At 41.2% G+C, this 17,439-nt stretch overlaps 1 protein-coding gene across 3 annotated transcripts in view; it reads right to left on the bottom strand.

Moving 5' to 3' along the window:
- The window catches only part of LOC122553806 (regulator of G protein signaling 6-like), a 618,547-nt gene extending 603,202 nt beyond the window's left edge, over positions 1-15,345 (bottom strand). The window contains exons 1-2 of one of the 3 annotated variants that reach the window (XM_043698155.2): positions 14,731-15,345; positions 14,094-14,198 (exon numbers count right to left, since the gene is read on the bottom strand). In XM_043698155.2, coding sequence (XP_043554090.2) covers positions 14,094-14,177 — 84 coding nt within the window. In that variant the 5' untranslated portion in view covers positions 14,178-14,198; positions 14,731-15,345. Of the gene's footprint in view, positions 1-14,093; positions 14,199-14,293; positions 14,404-14,630; positions 14,703-14,730 lie in introns of those variants that run through there. The other 2 variants (XM_043698156.2, XM_087990093.1) reach the window with 2 other exon arrangements.
- Between the last annotated feature and the right edge of the window lie 2,094 nt (positions 15,346-17,439).

Raw genomic sequence — 17,439 nt, 5'->3', positions numbered from 1 at the left:
ATTATAAAAGTACAGCTTCTCTCATTTCTGCCTGTAACAGTGGTGAGCTACACAGAAATGAACTACTGACGACTAACAACGTGTATGTTCTAAAACGCAGTGTTGGTCAAGGTGACTTCGTGGGATGGATCAACACAATAACTAGAAGCCTGGCCTGTCCAACACCACCAGCTAATTTTTAGACCAAAGCTGTTAGCAACTCTATTTAGATATTCCATTCACTGTTCTAGATGACTTTAAATCATACAGGAGAGTTAGAAAACACACTGGTCTCAAAAGCAGTTATGTGTATAGAACAACTTGAATTTGGCAAAACACTACAAGGTAGCTCACATGAGCATTAGCAAACTTTTTTCACCAAACCACCAGTACTAACCCAATCAAAACCTTGGTTAAACGGTTTGCTTTAAAAAGAGTAAGTTAAAGGAACAAAGAGAAGTAGAAAAGTAGGGAAGTTTTAGTGAGGGAAATACAAAACTTGGGACCTTGGCAGCTGAAGGGAATACTGAGGGTCAAGCACTTCACCACTCAAGAAACCATTTAACAGGCCATGCAAAATTCTGATCCTCAATGATCATGAAAAACAGCCAATGGTGAAGCAGGCTGCCCAATGAATGAGCTATATGTCCCTGACACACCAAACAATTTGTTGTAAAACTCAGTAAAATGGCTGCTGCACCATAACAATGCAACACATGATTCATAATATTCACAAAGAAGATTGAGGCACGGTAGAATTTCACAAGAGCTCAGATAAAGTTTTTACAGAGCAACAATTGAAATACAATAGAATCATGATGGGCACCAGTGAGAGACACTGGATTATGTAAATCCCAGTGAAACAGAATTTCACAGGTATTAGCCCTTCTAGAAAATTTTTCATTTAAGAGTACTTGGCTTCTCAACTTCAATTTTGTTATCTCCCCCAGAGTAGCAGATGGAATTTAATTTATTCTTTGGCTTTAAAATGGATTGCATAGACCCTTGGAATTATCATTGTGTCTGAACAAAAGCAAACTTTTCCACAGCAAAAATGCTTACATACCAAAATCACAAATGCCAGAGATTGGAGATGACTAGTTCATTCAATAAATTATTTTAAAGAAGAGCTGCAGGCAAGTATTAATTATTATTCGTTAGAAATTAAAGGTGTCACGCATTATTTGCAACCCAGTTGGTGTCTGCATCATGCTACTCCATCAGATTTTGCAGTTTATTTTCCATGAAAAAGAGCTTTCACATGAAAGAGCATCACATTTATGACATAAGTAATACAAGTTACTTCAATAGCACCACAATTAGATGAAACCCCCAAAAAAGACAAGTAATCCTGGGATATAAGCAGTGTTACCAAAATGCCAGCAGGCATGTGATCAACTAGATAAGAACATCTTTTGGTTCTGCCCTGTCAAAGTAAAGCTATGTTTGGAGATTCTGCTTTTAATTACATCTGGCTCTTCTGCCTGAGAGAGCACTTTCAGCAGACAAGATTGTTTGTACTGACTGATTTCTGAAGATAGTTAAAAAGTTAATGCATGAATGTGTGCTGGGAAATTACTTCACAAAATGTGGACTGATTCCCAAGGTCACAATTTTTTTTAAAAGGCAATGTCGACTTCCCAAAAGGTGAAAAAAAATGTCAGAATTACAAATTTGTTTGTGAACCAAAAATGTTCTGCGGGGCCATCTCTTACACTCGGTAAGAATGGCAGAACCTATTGACATTGTAGAAACCTTGATGAAACCTGTTTTGGAAGCATATGCACTGGGATCAAAGTACAGTAGCTACATACAAATCAAAGCTTCTGAAAGTGAGACAGTGAGAATGTGAAAACAGTCAGACAATATTAAACTATACCAGCTCTCAAATATTAGCTTTCCAAATTGGTGTCACAATGCTAAGTCGGTGAATTGATTAAAATAATTATTTAAAAGTAATATCCTCAGAAAATGTTCAAATAAATTACATTAATACAAGAGCTAAACAATATAAATCCTAAGAATATGGCACAATACTATTTATCCAAAATATTTTGAGTCTTACATAAAATAAGATCTTGACTGTACATCATTTTACTTTTGCCACACCTAGAGACAACAGTGTGTATTTATCCGATGTATTTAACATTGCTGAAACGAAGACGTTGTTTTCAGCAATACTCAGGTCCTGTTAGTAATCGCGAAAGGGCTTCAGAGATTGAGTCTTAGGCCTCACTCTTTCTGGGCCAACCAGCTTTAACGTGTAGTGAGGTGTCTCAGTCTTACAAAACATAAGAAGAGTCCTGTGACTCAGGTCAGTTTGAAGTCACAGCATGGTCCAGGACTCTGTACATGACTGGGATGACCAGCAGTGATGCAGTTCTGACTCAAGTTCTCAATCTCGGCAACAGTATTGGCACCGTTATTAAAGTCCAGTTTCTTTACTCCACAGAAATGTTATTGTCGCCCTCCCCCCACCCCCACAAATGTTCTTTCCGTGAAGACTAGCTACTTCACAGAACTTCCGAGTCACATCGTGCACAGATGCTAATTTAAATCTTCACAGAATCCAACCAATAAACTACGTCAGAATTGTTGACCGGTGACATTAATATTGCATGATACACATACTTTCAGAAAATGGTAATCCTAGCACCAAATTCCAGATATATTTAGCTTCACTTTATAAAGAAACAGTTGTAGAACCAATTAAACATTCTCTAAATATATATAATGGAAATGGCAGCAGTTATCTGATATCTATTTATTTGAGTTTACACAAAAAAAGAGACAAAACAATAGCACCAGAGCTATCTCTGAGAATTTAGTGTCTCAGTGATCTTTGATCTTGAAATGACCAGGCAATATTTTAATGAAGTGGGAAGTAAACTAAGTTTGTAAACACCAGGATGAAATACTGATATGGAGGAAAATATGAAAAGAAATCCGTTCAATTTTTAAATCCAATTTTCAATTGCTTAATACAATCTAAAGTGATCAAAGAATACTTAGGGCCATATGCTAGTTGTACAGTCCCAATGGAAATTGATTAGGTCTGCTTCACCAAGTGAGTTCCCTGATCTGACCTCTCTCACGATGGTTGGGTACAGTTTTGCTTCAGCATGAATACAAGTTATTTTCGAATCCTTAATCAAGGTCACCTAATCTTTTTAAAAGCATTTTGATGCAGAAACAGCCACTTCTTGACCAGAAGTTTGTAGTTTGGAGGCCCACACCCAAGGCTTGAGTTGAAGATGAAGGACCAAGCCAGATCAATATTCTTGAAGGTCTCAGAATGAGAATGAAGTGTTGCTAATTTGCTCTGGTTGGTCCATTTGATATGAAAGATGACCATCCGCTACTCAGATAAGAGCAGGAGATTCAATGGAAAAACCATGTTCAAAATTCCCTCCATCAATGCTACTAAATAACTTATAAATGAATTCATCATTCGTTATTGTTTGAGGGACATTGATGTAGAATGGTTGTCACACTTGCCAATGTAACAACAGTCACTGTCGTACAAAACTAACATGTGAATGTCTTTAAGATGTTTCAATGATGCGGCAGATATACTATAATCTCCGCAACCTATTCCCCCTGTGAGGAAAGGAGCGTAGTACATTGAAATCACGAGATGAGAATAAAAAATATAAACTAAATGTCTTCCAACAACAAGATATTATTCAGTAATCACTTTATTTTATTGCATTTGTATTTAATGCCATTGCCAACAGTCAAATTCTTCTTTCACTAAGACTGATTTGCTTTACTGCATCGGGCGCAACTAACAATTGAAATCTAATGGTAGTTCATATCAAACGTAATCCAAATTAATCTACCGATTGTCTCCAGCTAAAACAAAAATATATTTTCACCAGGTGTTGACACCACCATCCCACTTCATAAAGCAATCTGTAAGATCATCAAAATGATCAAGAAAGATGTGGAGTTCAATACCCAATCTGTTCTGAGGGCTCATCAGGTCACCAATGGGATATGGTGTGTGCATGCACGTGTGCATAGGGAGAGAAAGGGCTTAAATAATCAGGGGCTAGATTCCCCTGTGCTTCTGAGTCCTGCCATTGGGCTCAAATGGATGCATCATTCTATGGAAGGTAGTCACTGACCTGTACATATTTCCTGAATTATTCAATTAATGGTCAGCAGTTATGCTTTCCAACAAATCCAATATGCTGGGTGTAGTGTTCAATGGTTTGTTTAATCTGTGTTTGATTCTGTTAGTTTAGCCACTAATTTTTATACTCTGCTTGATTGCTTAGGCATTATAGAGTCGTAGAGTCATAGAGATGAACAGCATGGAAACAGACTCCTCGGTCCAACCTGTCCATGCCGACCAGACATCCCAACCCAATCTAGTCTCACCTGACAGCACCCGGCCCATATCCCTCCAAACCCTTCCTATTCATATACCCATCCATATGCCTCTTAAATGCTGCAATTGTACCAGCCTCCACCACTTCCTCTGGCAGCTCATTCCATACACATACCACCCTCTGCGTGAAAAAGTTGCCCCATAGGTCTCTTTTATATCTTTCCCCTCTCACCCTAAACCTATGCCATCGCTGACATTATGCAGAAAACTCTGCATTGTCAAGAAGGAAAGATTATATCCAAGTGAGACACAGCATAAGTGAGTATGATCTCCGGATTACTACAAGAGTCACGAGCAAACTGGCAGAAGGTCAACAAGATTAAAGAGATAAACACATGGTTCAAAGAATGGTGTGGGAGAAATGGGCTTGAACTCATGAGCCATTGGCACCACTAGTGGGAAGGAGGGAACTGTTCTGATGGAACAGGCTCCTCCTGAATCATGCTGGGAGCAGAGTATTGGAGAATCGCATAACTAGGACTGTGTTAGGCTTCAAACTAAATAATGGGGGGTGGAAACTAATGGAAATAAATTCAAGTTCAGGCAGGGGGATCTGCAGAGGTTATTAAAGATTCCAGAACAAGTAATAGGATAATGTGTGTAAAAAGGGTCAGGAACCTAACTTCAGGCTCAGCAGATCATGGGACAACTATAAGAAGGAGGGGAAATCAATGCAAGACTGAGGCTGTCGTACTTAAATGCACGCAGTACACAAAACAAGGTAAATGAGCCTGTAGCTCAGATTGGAATTGGAAGGTATGATATTGTAGCCATCACGGAGAGGTGGCTGCAAGATGATCAGGGCTGGGAACTAAAAAATAAGGAAACAGGTCCTATTGAAAGGACAGGTAGATGGGGAGAGAGGGTGGGGTCACCTTGTGAATAAAAAAATGAAAATAAATTGATAGAAAAAAGTGATGTAGAGTCAGAAGGCGTGGAACCTGTGTGGGTGGAGTTCAGGAGGTAATTCCGGAGGCACAGCAGAACTTCATCCCAAGGAAGAGGAAACATTCTACGGAGGTGATCAGGCAACCAGGGCTGGCAAGGGAACTCAGGGACAAAGCAAAAGAGAAAGCAAAGAATGTGGGCAGGACTAGTGGGAAGCCAGAGGATTCGAAAGCCCTTAAAGACCTGCAGAGGATAACTGAGAAAGCAACAAGATCGGGAGAAGATGAAATAGGAGAGAAGGCTAGCTAGTAATCTGAAAGAAAATTGCATAAATTTTATTTTAAGAGGAGAAAAGACTAGGTCCCAAGGGCACAGCTTCAGCAGGGAGGGACAACCCTTTAGAACGGAGATGAGGAGGCATTTCTTCAGCCAGAGGGTGGTTAATCTGTGAAACTCATTGCCACAGAGTGCCGTGGAGGCCAAATCATTGAGTGTATTTAGATTAGATTAGATTAGATTAGATTCCCTACAGTGTGGAAACAGGCCCTTCGGCCCAACCAGTCCACACCGACCCTCTGAAGAGTAACCCATTCAGACCCACTTTCCCTCTGACTAATGAACCTAACACCACGGGCAATTTAACATGGCCAATTCACCTAACCTGCGCGTCTTTGGACTGTGGGAGGAAACTGGAGCACCTGGAGGAAACCCACGCAGATACGGGAAGAATGTGCAAACTCCACACAGACAGTCCCCCGAGGCTGGAATCGAACTTGGGACCCTGGTGCTGTGAGTCAGCAGTGATAACCAATTTCAGACAGAGATAGCCAGGTTTTTGATTGGTAAGAGGATCAAGAGTTATAAGGTGAAAGTAGGAGAATGGGATTAAGAAACATATCAGTTATGACCACATGGTAGAGCTGACTCGATGGGCTGAATGGCCTAATTCTGCTCTTATGTCTTATGGAAACATCCAGAAAGAGTCTGGAGCTCCCGGCAAAAAAGATTGTGGAAGTTCCAAATAAGTTTTATAGTTCTGTAATTAAACTGTTTGGATTTAAGTCTGGTATCATCTCTGCCTTCCTCTGAGAGAAATAAGACATTTAGTTACCTAGTGAATACGTAACAAAAATAGACCATTAGAATGGTGGCAGAAGGTTTAACTTCACTATTTCCAAAACCATTTCTTTCTGCTGCATTGCTTGGGTAGCACTGCTAGTTTTGTTTATTTATAGTTTCAATATAAAAATACAGTTCACCTGTGAAAACGATCTTGTCTGTCAAAATTGCAATTCACAAATATAGTTGTTGAGCCTGACAATTCATTCTCAATAAGCTGTTCGTGTTCACAGAAGAAAGCAAAATTAATTCGGATAAAAACAAGCTACAATTATAATTTGTAATGCGAGCATGAACAAGGACTCTGATTAATCTGTGAGAGATGTCCACAAATAACTTCTATGTCATGAAGAATGTTCATTACTTATACAATACGAAATTTAGAATTCAGTAATTTGATGCTTGCAATTATTGTGTTGCACTTACTGCAGATAAAAAGAGCTGGGAGATGTAATGATGAATAGCACGAAAGCAAATTTTATGAAATCTAATTGTCTAGGTATTAGATTACTGAACATATTATATTTCGTCAATAAAAGATTAGCTATTTCCAGATACATGGATTACAAAATTAAACACTTCATGAAATGTGCTGCAAATGGCTGATAGTGTACCAATGAACGAACAATGAGTCAAAGTGGTTGTAAATAAAATAGGTATTTCTCCAGGGTCACACATCAAGAATTACCTGTGTGCATCGTACGTGTATTGTACATATTCCCAGTTTCAAAGAATGGTATTAACAGGACCCTGCACCGGAAAATCAAAGCATTCACTTTTCTACATAAAGAGCAGCTTTTTTATCATTACAGTCAGGATAACGTTTGTGAGTCACCTTTCCCTTATGCTCAAAACAGGTAATTTAGTCTCCCCCGCTTTAGAAATGAACGTATGACAGCAAATTCTACAATAAAAGAATTCAAGATAAATGCAGAAAAGATGTGATTTCTACGGCAGATAATGTAGAGCCAAATTTAGTTTGGCAATGCCCTTGTCAAGCACATCCAGATATTTTGTACAGTTAAATGGCACTGTACAAATGCAAATTATTCTTGTTGTAGGAGAAAAGGGCTACATTGAAATAAATAAAGAGAAAGCAATTGGAAATAAAATTTCAGACAGTAAAACTCAATGTGACACTATTTGACTGTGTATTGAAGCAATGCGGTGTCCCTTTGAATATGATAATAAGCACCCTTCAGACCCTTGGAGCTGAAAGTTTAGTCCCCACTGGGGCCAAGATCAGAGGCAGACAGGAACTAAAAACAATTCTGTATGCCAGCCCCTTAACTCCATGCCGCCTCTCTGACACTTTTGTGGAGGCAGGAACAGGACCACCTGTTTACATTGGCAATCCAGTTTATTAAGAGCCAAACTGATGCTGAGTAAAGGAAACTGACTGGAATATTCCAGTCAGCTTCCAGGTTCCTCCAGCATCAGCGATCAGTTCAGGTACCTGGAGATTGGCACCCAGACACAGGGTGGGGGCAACACTCTTTGTTTAGCTTCTCTCCCAACAACCCCAGAAGGAAATTCAAGCTTTTAAAAAGTACCAGTAGTTCTATTATAACCTGTGTTTATTAAATACGATTTGGTTGTAATATGATTTGAGAACTGTGGACTTGTTTTTATACAAAGCAAACTCCCCGTTCACTGTTACGCGATTCCATCCCCGGCACTTTCCTGAACAGCAAAACGCAGCCTCACGTTCCTCTGTCTACAAAATGCAAATTCAGTGTGTTCAGCTAATACAGGGATGCAATCAGCTCTGCAAGCCTTGGAATTGAGCTTGAAACTGGGAATTGGTGTCTATATTTTGACAAAACTTTATTTCAAACCAGGATGGGGGTGTTGGGGGGGTATCCTGAGGAGGACTGGACTTCCTCGTCAGCATTACGTGATTGTGTACTTTCTGATGAAGAGCTGTAGTCAATGATTTTAGTGTTAAAGTGTTAAATTTACTGTACTATTTCACTAAAATATATGATTTAAAGATTTACTTAGACCGTGCTATAGTTTATGTTAGGCTATTGTTTTTGTTTTGATTTTTACTGATATTTTTGGCCCCTAACCCTGTTTTTCCTATTGGCCCTATTATTTATATTGTATGATTTTCTATAACACGCTGTTGCACAGGAACAATTGTGTTATAGGAGAACTACCTGTAAAGGTTTTGCTTTGGCCATGGTGGCCAGTTTATCATAGGATGGGATGGGGAATCATTGCAAGCTTGCAACATTTCACTTTTGCCCCCACCATCACCAAATCATCTGAGTTATATTTTTCACAAATTAACCATCATGAGAGCTCAGGTTGCATGCAAAGTTCATTGAGAGTGGGCCCCAGCTATGCCTGCCTCTTCATGGGTGGGCCCCAGCTATGCCTGCCTCTTCATAGGTGGGCCCCAGCTATGACTGCCTCTTCATAGGATATGTGGAACAGTCCATCTTCCGCAGCTACACTGGCACCACCCCCCACCCTTTCCTCCGCTACATCGATGACTGTATCGGCGCTGCCTCGTGCTCCCACGAGGAGGTTGAACAGTTCATCCACTTTACCAACACCTTCCACCCCGACCTCAAATTCACCTGGACCATCTCAGACTCCTCCCTCCCCTTCCAAGACCATTCCATTTCTATCTCGGGTGACCGAATCGACACGGACATTTACTATAAACCGACCGACTCCCACAGCTACCTAGACTACACCTCCTCCCACCCAGCCCCCTGTAAAAACGCCATCCCATATTCCCAATTCCTTCGTCTCCGCCGCATCTGCTCCCAGGAGGACCAGTTCCAAAACCGTACAACCCAGATGGCCTCCTTCTTCAAGGACCGCAATTTCCCGCCAGGCGTAGTCGACGATGCCCTCCACCGCATCTCTTCCACTTCCCGCTCCTCCCCCCTTGAGCCCCGCCCCTCCAACCACCACCAGGACAGAACCCCACTGGTCCTCACCTACCACCCCACCAACCTCCATGTACAACGTATCATCCGCTGTCATTTCCGCCACCTCCAAACGGACCCCACCACCACGGATATATTTCCCTCCTCTCCCCTATCAGCGTTCCGAAAAGACCACTCCCTCCGTGACTCCCTCGTCAGATCCACACCCCCCACCAACCCAACCTCCACTCCCGGCACCTTCCCCTGCAACCGCAAGAAATGCAAAACTTGCGCCCACACCTCCCCCCTTACATCCCTCCAAGGCCCCAAGGGACACTTCCATATCCGCCACAAATTCACCTGCACCTCCACACACATCATCTATTGCATCCGCTGCACCCGATGTGGCCTCTTCTATATTGGGGAGACAGGCCGCCTACTTGCGGAACGTTTCAGAGAACACCTCTGGGACACCCGGACCAACCACTCCGTGGCTCAACACTTTAACTCCCCCTCCCATTCCACCAAGGACATGCAGATCCTTGGACTCCTCCATCGCCAGACCATGGCAACACGACGGTTGGAGGAAGAGCGCCTCATCTTCTGCCTGGGAACCCTCCAACCACAAGGGATGAACTCAGATTTCTCCAGTTTCCTCATTTCCCCTCCCCCCACCTTGTCTCAGTCAAATCCCTCGAACTCAGCACCGCCTTCCTAACCTGCAATCTTCTTCCTGACCTCTCCGCCCCCACTCCACTCCGGCCTATCACCCTCACCTTGACCTCCCTCCACCTATCGCATTTCCGACGCCCCTCCCCCAAGTCCCTCCTCCCTACCTTTTATCTTAGCCTGCTGGACACACTTTCCCCATTCCTGAAGAAGGGCTTATGCCCGAAACGTCGATTCTCCTGTTCCTTGGATGCTGCCTGACCTGCTGCGCTTCTCCAGCAACACATTTTCAGCTCTGATCTCCAGCATTTGCAGTCCTCACTTTCTCCTCATTAAGAGTAATGCCACCTACCAAAGATGAGGGAGAGGTAGGGGACACGGGGATAAGGGCTAAATCAAAATGTGGTTGGAAGGTTAGATAAAGCACCCTAGCCCCAACTTTTCAAACTTTCACCTTTGAAGGAATTCAGGTGGCCATTAGTGCTACATTCGTATACATTTTCTACCACAGACAGGGTTGTCCGTCATATTAACTAATACTACCATGAGTAACTTGACAAAATTATTAAATATTGATGAAGCTGACTCTGTCTATCCATTGAGCTTTGTTGCTTTCATTGTAAGGCAATTAGGGGTGACTGGCAATTTACATATTTCTTAAAAATGCTCCTAATTTCACTGTTCACCTGAAACTCTCAATCGATCCAGCTTTGCTAAGCTCTACTGACAAATTCTTAAATTGGGAGCAAGAAACTTGCATAACCATAAAATCAATTAAATTAGCTTTGTCCTGAAAAACAGTGCCATTTTGCAACCACTCACTGAGCTTTCACTGTTAACAATGCCACTAAAAAAGCCAAGCATTGATCACTTTCACACATTGTGCCATTCGTCATTAATCACTGCCAATGCATCTGTTTGTCCACAACTCGCATTTAGATTTCAGTAGGCACCACAGTCATCTTTGCTTCACGAAACAATATTGAATTCCCATGTAGCTAGATTGTCCTTAAATACTTGAAACTGTTGACGGTGAAATGGCTAAAACCATTAAAAACTCTCAATTAGTTAATGTTGCACCTATTTAAACATAGGTTTATAGGAGCAGAACACAACTGCAGTTATTCTTTCCTAATACATAAACAAGTTGGGAGAGTTCCCAATAATTCTCAAAGATGAGGTAAAATTGTGAATTAAAATAATTTGTAGCATTGGTGAAAAGGATGCTGTATCAAAGGAAATAAATCCTATCAAACTGGAGCACGCAATATTCCAAAGGATTCTCCTTTGCTCAAGCTGGGGCTTTTCTTATAGAATTGCCAAGCAGTATTTCAGGAGGATTCGGCACCAAAAAGGAGGCATCTAGAGTCACAGCATGGTTAAACACAGACAGAGGCCATCTACACTAGATGTATCTATGACTCTATGTCCGAAGGAGCAATTCACTGAGTGCAAATACTCCGCCTCGGCCACCTTTACCAGTAGACCAGTTCATTCTTTCTGTAAATGGTAACAATCTTTAGAAAGCTTGAAGTGACCATGCCCTCTGGGTCTCAACCTTCTACCAATGGGAACATTCATCCCCATCAATTCTGTCCAGACCCTTCATGATTATCTCTATGCAATTCCAATTTCACCAATCTCTCCACATAACTGAACATTCTCGGCCCTGGAACCATTCTCATGAATCTTTTCTGCTGCCTCTTCAGTCTTATCATATCATTGCTAGAACTGGATGTAATACTCCAGTTGAGGCTGAACCAGTGCAGTTTAAGGTTAACCTAACTTGTTTACTTTTGTACTCTATGCCACACACTAATAAACCTCAAGATTATATGTTTTCTTAGCTGCTCTCTCAACCTGTCGTGGCACTTTTAATGAATATATGTACATTTATGCCCAGGTCCCTCTGCTCCATCATCCCTTTTAGAATTAGATCCTTCATATGATATTATCTCTGCATCCTTCCGACCAAAGTAAATCAGTTTGTATAGCCCTGCATTCAATTTCTTCTGCTACTTGTCCGCTTTTCATAGTTATTAGGATGTTCTGCACTAACCAACTCATGTTTTATTTCAGCTGCAAACTTTGAAATTGTGCTCAGTATACCAAGATCCATTAAGGGCATTAAAGATAAAGCAGGAGGCTGAACGTTACCCAATGGGGAATTTCACTATAAACTTTCCTGCAGTCTGGGATGTATCTGTTCTTCTCTGTTGTCTCTCACTTTGTCAATTTTGTGTTCACATTGCTACATTGTTTTTATTCAATGAGCTCTAACACTGCTGACAAGGCACTTGTAGGGCACTTTATTAAATGCATTTGGAAGTCCACATACATTACATGAACTGCATTATTCTTGTAAAACTCTCTCTGGTACCTCATCAGAAAACTCAAGATGATATTTTAACACAATTTGCCTCAAGAAATCCATGCTAATTTTCCATAATTAACCCACATTTACCTGAGTGACTACTAATTGTATCTGTAATTGTTGCTTCCAGTGGCTTTCCTATACCCAAAATTTAACTGACTGGGCCATAGTTGCTGGGCTTCTCTTTACATCCTTTCTTGAACAAGAGTGTAACATTTGTAATTCTCTGGTTCTCTGGCACCATCCTTGAGTCTAAGAGAGACTGGAAATCCATGGCCACAATTTCCACTCTCATTTCTCTCAATATCCTTGAACTGATCCCATCCAGCCCTGGTTCGTTATGAGCTTTAAGTACATGCAGTTTATCTAATACCTTACCTTATCAATTTTAAATCTTAAGGGTTTGAATGGCCTCTTCTTTTATGCAGTACCTTCTTCCTTGGTAAATACAGATGTAAATTCTTAATAATACCTCAATTACCCCTGCCTCATTCCACTTAGTTCCCTGTGCGATACCTAAACAGGATCATTCCTCCCTCTATCACCCTTCAACTATTTATATGCATACAGACAATTTGTAGGTTCCCTTTTCTGTTAGCTGCCAGTCTCTTGTCATACTTTCTCTTTGCTTCATTTATTTGCTTTGCAATTTCCTTTTGAACCTTCAAACTGTAAACTGATTCTCAGTTGTCTGAAACACCTGACATTCGTCTTAGCAAACCTTTTCTTCTTCGTCATATTCCCCATACATTTTGGCTTCAGGGAGATCTGGATCTTTGCCCTCCTTCTTCCCTTCATGGGAACATACCTTGAATATGTGCAAAATGCCTCTCCTTTAAAGATAGTCCATGTTCAGTTATAGATTTGCCCACCAGCCTTTAATTCCAGTGTGTTGACAGGGCTTTCCAGATACTTTTATTTCTTCCAAACACTACTATGAGCTAACAAAATCCATACAAAGGTGAAACAGGTTCTATGCATTTGAACTAACAGCCTTTTCCAGCTCACATCAGAAATTGAAAAATAAAATCACCAATTGATACTGTCACAAAATGGTACAGAGCAGAGGAGCTCCTGACTTGGAAGGATAATTATTGACATTAATAATATTGATCATGCAAGGATTGTGCATTTTCCACTGGTGTACTGAAAGATCACAACTGAGCTGTAATAAAGGAAAAGTCAATACTATTTAGGTTTCCTCTAGGTAAATAACTTGTCCTTTTTTTTCTGATTCAAAGCAAATACTGTAATTGTTCAATTAGCCTTAAATGCAATAATATTTGTGTTTATATAATGCCTTACTGATCTTGCCAAAATGTCTCTAAGTATATTGACTATCTAATGTAGGCAAACACAGCAGTCATGCAAAGTCCCACAAAGAGCTATCAGGAAGGACAGATTATTCTGTTGCTTTCACAGTAGTCTGAGCTAAGTGAGGGAGTGCAGTCAGAGTACCTGCAGAACTTCCCAATCCTTTTTAAAAGATTCTGTATGGCTGCTCAGAGACTGAACAAGAAGGCAAGTGGAGAACACTTCTCCCTAAACATTACAGTTATCCCGAGATGTCTGGGTTAAGCCTGGCAAAACAAATGGTTCCTTTAGCATCTCAGCCACAGGGTAAGCCGACTGCTTTTACTGGGCGCCTTGAAGCAAGAGGTAACGTTCGTGATCATGATCCACTTAAGATGCAAACAGTTTGGCGCCATGGTCAGCTCTCCTCAGTACCCAGTGAGGAGACAGTCCAAACTCCAGAATGCCCAATTAAACAGACACCCCCTACCTTTCTGTACACCAACATATTGGGAGAGGTCTCTTCAGGCTCACTCGCCCCACATGTAGCTTGTTCAGTTGGTCCCTGGGCCATGCCAGGACTTTCTTGAGGACTCTAAAAGCAGAGAGAAATCGGTGACAATCCATGCTCACGGGATCTTGGCAGAGAAAGTACATAATTCAGCAACAACACAAATCTTCCTCACGAACCTACTCCAAGGAGAGAATTAAGGAGCTTCCCCTTGGCATCTGAATGAATGATAACCAGCAAAAGGTAGATGTAGCAAGAAAGGAATTGGAATATGGGATTTGGGGGTGGGAGTGTAGCGGTAATCGTGTTTGCCGTGCCAAAGCTCAGTATCTTATTCTGCAAATATCACATAGCGCCGACCTGAGCTGTCCCCAATTGGCGCACCGACTGTAAACTATTTTTAACTCCGTAGATGGAATGGGGAAGGGGAAGAGGAGACAGGCTAAGTAATTATGAAGAAACCGTATTATTTAAAATAAATCTTTAAGGAAAAATAAAATCAGCCAGAACACTCACCCATCACAACAACCCCAAACAACTGAAGATGCTTAAGGATACAGTGTACATAAATAAATACACACACATTTTTTCCTTCATCGTCTGCCCTGTACCGTACCTTAGCAACCGAAGAATGACTTCTTCTTCCTCCTTTCCCCCCCTCCTATCCAGCGACGACAGAAGGATCAGGCAGCGATGAGCATATTAACTGGTGGAGTGGAAGCGATCTGTTGAGCCGGATTGTTTTGCCTTGTTTGTTTTATTATTTGAGCTCGGCTTGCCCTGGAGGCTGGATCCCAGGTGAGTGAGTGGATGTGTGTGTGTGTGTGTGAGAGAGAGAGATGGAGCTCAATTCTGAGTGCTCTGCACTCACTCACTCTCTCACTCGTTCCTTTATCACCCCCAACTGCAAACAGATGCTGCAGCAGCGCCCACTGACGCTTCCAGTTCCCCGGCACTCCACAGCACCGCACGCTAAATTAAGGCAGCTCAAGGTTTTTTTTTTGTTGAAATCCCCTTGTTTTAAAAATACGCTGGTAAACATTCGCGCCACAGTTTCTCCGGCGCTCTCGTCAATCCCGACCAGGTTTGTCTTTGCTCTGAAGCGCGAACTTCAGATCAATTGCAGGACCATGATGCCACAATATTTTTTGATGGGGCTGCATTCTACAGTAAGTTTAACACGAGCCGAGCCCAAACTTGCAACACCGTGTCCAATAACTATCGCACTTCCGACGGGCTGGTGCTATTTTAGCGCCCGGAAGACAGATGTAGCGGAAATTTGACTACTCCTGAGGATTTGCCCATCTCACCCAATGTATTTTGATTTTATGGTAATTTGATGCACTTTCCAATATTTTGAACACGACCTTTTGATGTGAAAATTACTTCATAGAAAAGATCACGGAGTTCATAATGAAGAAAAATCTTGTGATCTACTGGCAAAGTACTCATTTAAAGTTGTCTAGATAAACTGCCATACTGTTAATAATTTGATATAACTGCAGAAAGGTACATGCTGATGAAGCGTTTAGTCTTGCATTCACGCGGACAGAATCACAAACGGAAAATACAAATATTCAAAGAAAACAACAATTTTTGCGGATTGCTTGGCAAGTGGACTCGAGCCATTGGGTCAAGCCATTGCCATTGGGAAAGCACTAAGGGATGGTTGGCCCCAGAGCTTTTTGTTTATTTTTTAAATGCCAAACTTGGACGTTATTTTGCATCTGAATATATGTCAGCTTGTAACACACATGCTGACTGATGGCAATGTTTAGCATTGCCAGCAGTTAATGTAATACAACAGACACAGTCTACAAGAAGGGTATAGACATGTTAAGCGAGTGGGCAAAGACATCGCAAATGGAATATAATATGGGAAAATGTAAGGTCAGTAAGGTCAGAGAAGCTGAATATTATTCAAATTGAGAAAGACTGAAGAAAGCTGCAGAAAATGAAGATTTTGAGAGTCCTCTTGTAGGAATCACAAAAAACTAGCATCCAAGTTTAGTGGGAAATAGGAAAGGCAAATTGAGGTCAAACATACATCTGGGCAAGAGAGGATTGCTTCTCTGTAATATGACAGAGAACTGACAGATCAAGCAGAGAATCTGAAGTTTCCTGCATGCCAAAAGAAATCCAGCACATTGGAAAGAAATCCAGCACATTGGAAGAATATGCGATAAACTAGCCAAATAAATTGGAGAAATTAAAGTTACCTCTATGTCTTATTAGAATCAGATCTCAACACCAGCAACAAGTTTCCTATCGCACAAATAAAATAATAATGGTTTTGCATGCTTATTGTGTAACTTGTTCTTGAGAGAGGAAAAAGTGGCACAAGGGGATCTGAGCAATTTTTATAATATGAGTAAAAGGTCTCACAAGCAAAAAGTTTGAGAACTCTGGCATAGTCCATAATGGTAATGGTGGCTGTTTGTGAATATGGACTGATATATGAAATGCAATAATCATGGAATGAGTTATGAATGGTGATTAAACATTGCAGACCAAAGGCTTAGCAATGCAGAGCTAATTTCCTGAGAACCCAACTGCCTACTGAACCCTCACTATGTAGCAGGCAGCATGAAACTGACTATATTCAGGAAGAAAGTGAGAGGTGTCTGGAGCCTGGGTAAATTAAAGGCTTTTGTCCTGGGTCTGATCACCAGCAGAAAACATCTTTGTCTTGAGATTGTAGAAGCCATTCATTCAGCAAAACCTGGGTTTTCAAATTGATTTATTTGAATGTGTTCCTTCTCAATGGCATTCCCAGCCCCACTTCCACTGATTTCACCTCTCTTATCCACCTCACCCAAATTATGAGTCCAGGAGAGAATATCTGGCAAAATAAAAGCAAAATACAGTGGATACTGGAACTGAACTGAGCTTTGAAGAAATCATATTGGACTTGAAACATTTGTTTACTTTGTTTCACTCTCCAGACCTGCTGAGTTTCTCCAAGACTTGCTGTGAGAATTTCAGGCAGTCTCCTAACAGCCAGCCACAGGAAACGTAGACACATACCTGGTATGTACTTCAGATGGCAGTGTAGGATACTGAGGGCCAAACTTTTCATTTGAATAGCAACTTACATTATCTCAGGACACACCAAAAGTGCTTTGCCATCAATTAAATTCTTTTGATCTGTAGCTATAATTGAAATGGAGGAAACCTAGCAGCCAGACTGTGCACAACAAGTGTCTACAAACAGCAATAAGATAAACTATGAGGTAAATGTGTTCCTGGACTGTAGAGAGGAAGAATAATTCAGGCACATCCACAGACTGTGTTCTTGATTCTTATCTAATGATTGAGTTTGGTC

The sequence above is a fragment of the Chiloscyllium plagiosum genome, unplaced genomic scaffold (genome assembly GCF_037043375.1).
Source record: "Chiloscyllium plagiosum isolate Xiang-an unplaced genomic scaffold, Cpla_swu_hap1 HiC_scaffold_8, whole genome shotgun sequence".
NCBI classification, from domain to species: domain Eukaryota; kingdom Metazoa; phylum Chordata; class Chondrichthyes; order Orectolobiformes; family Hemiscylliidae; genus Chiloscyllium; species Chiloscyllium plagiosum.
The sequence above is the reverse complement of the archived record's forward strand: the minus strand, read 5'-3'. Positions and strand labels throughout refer to the sequence as shown.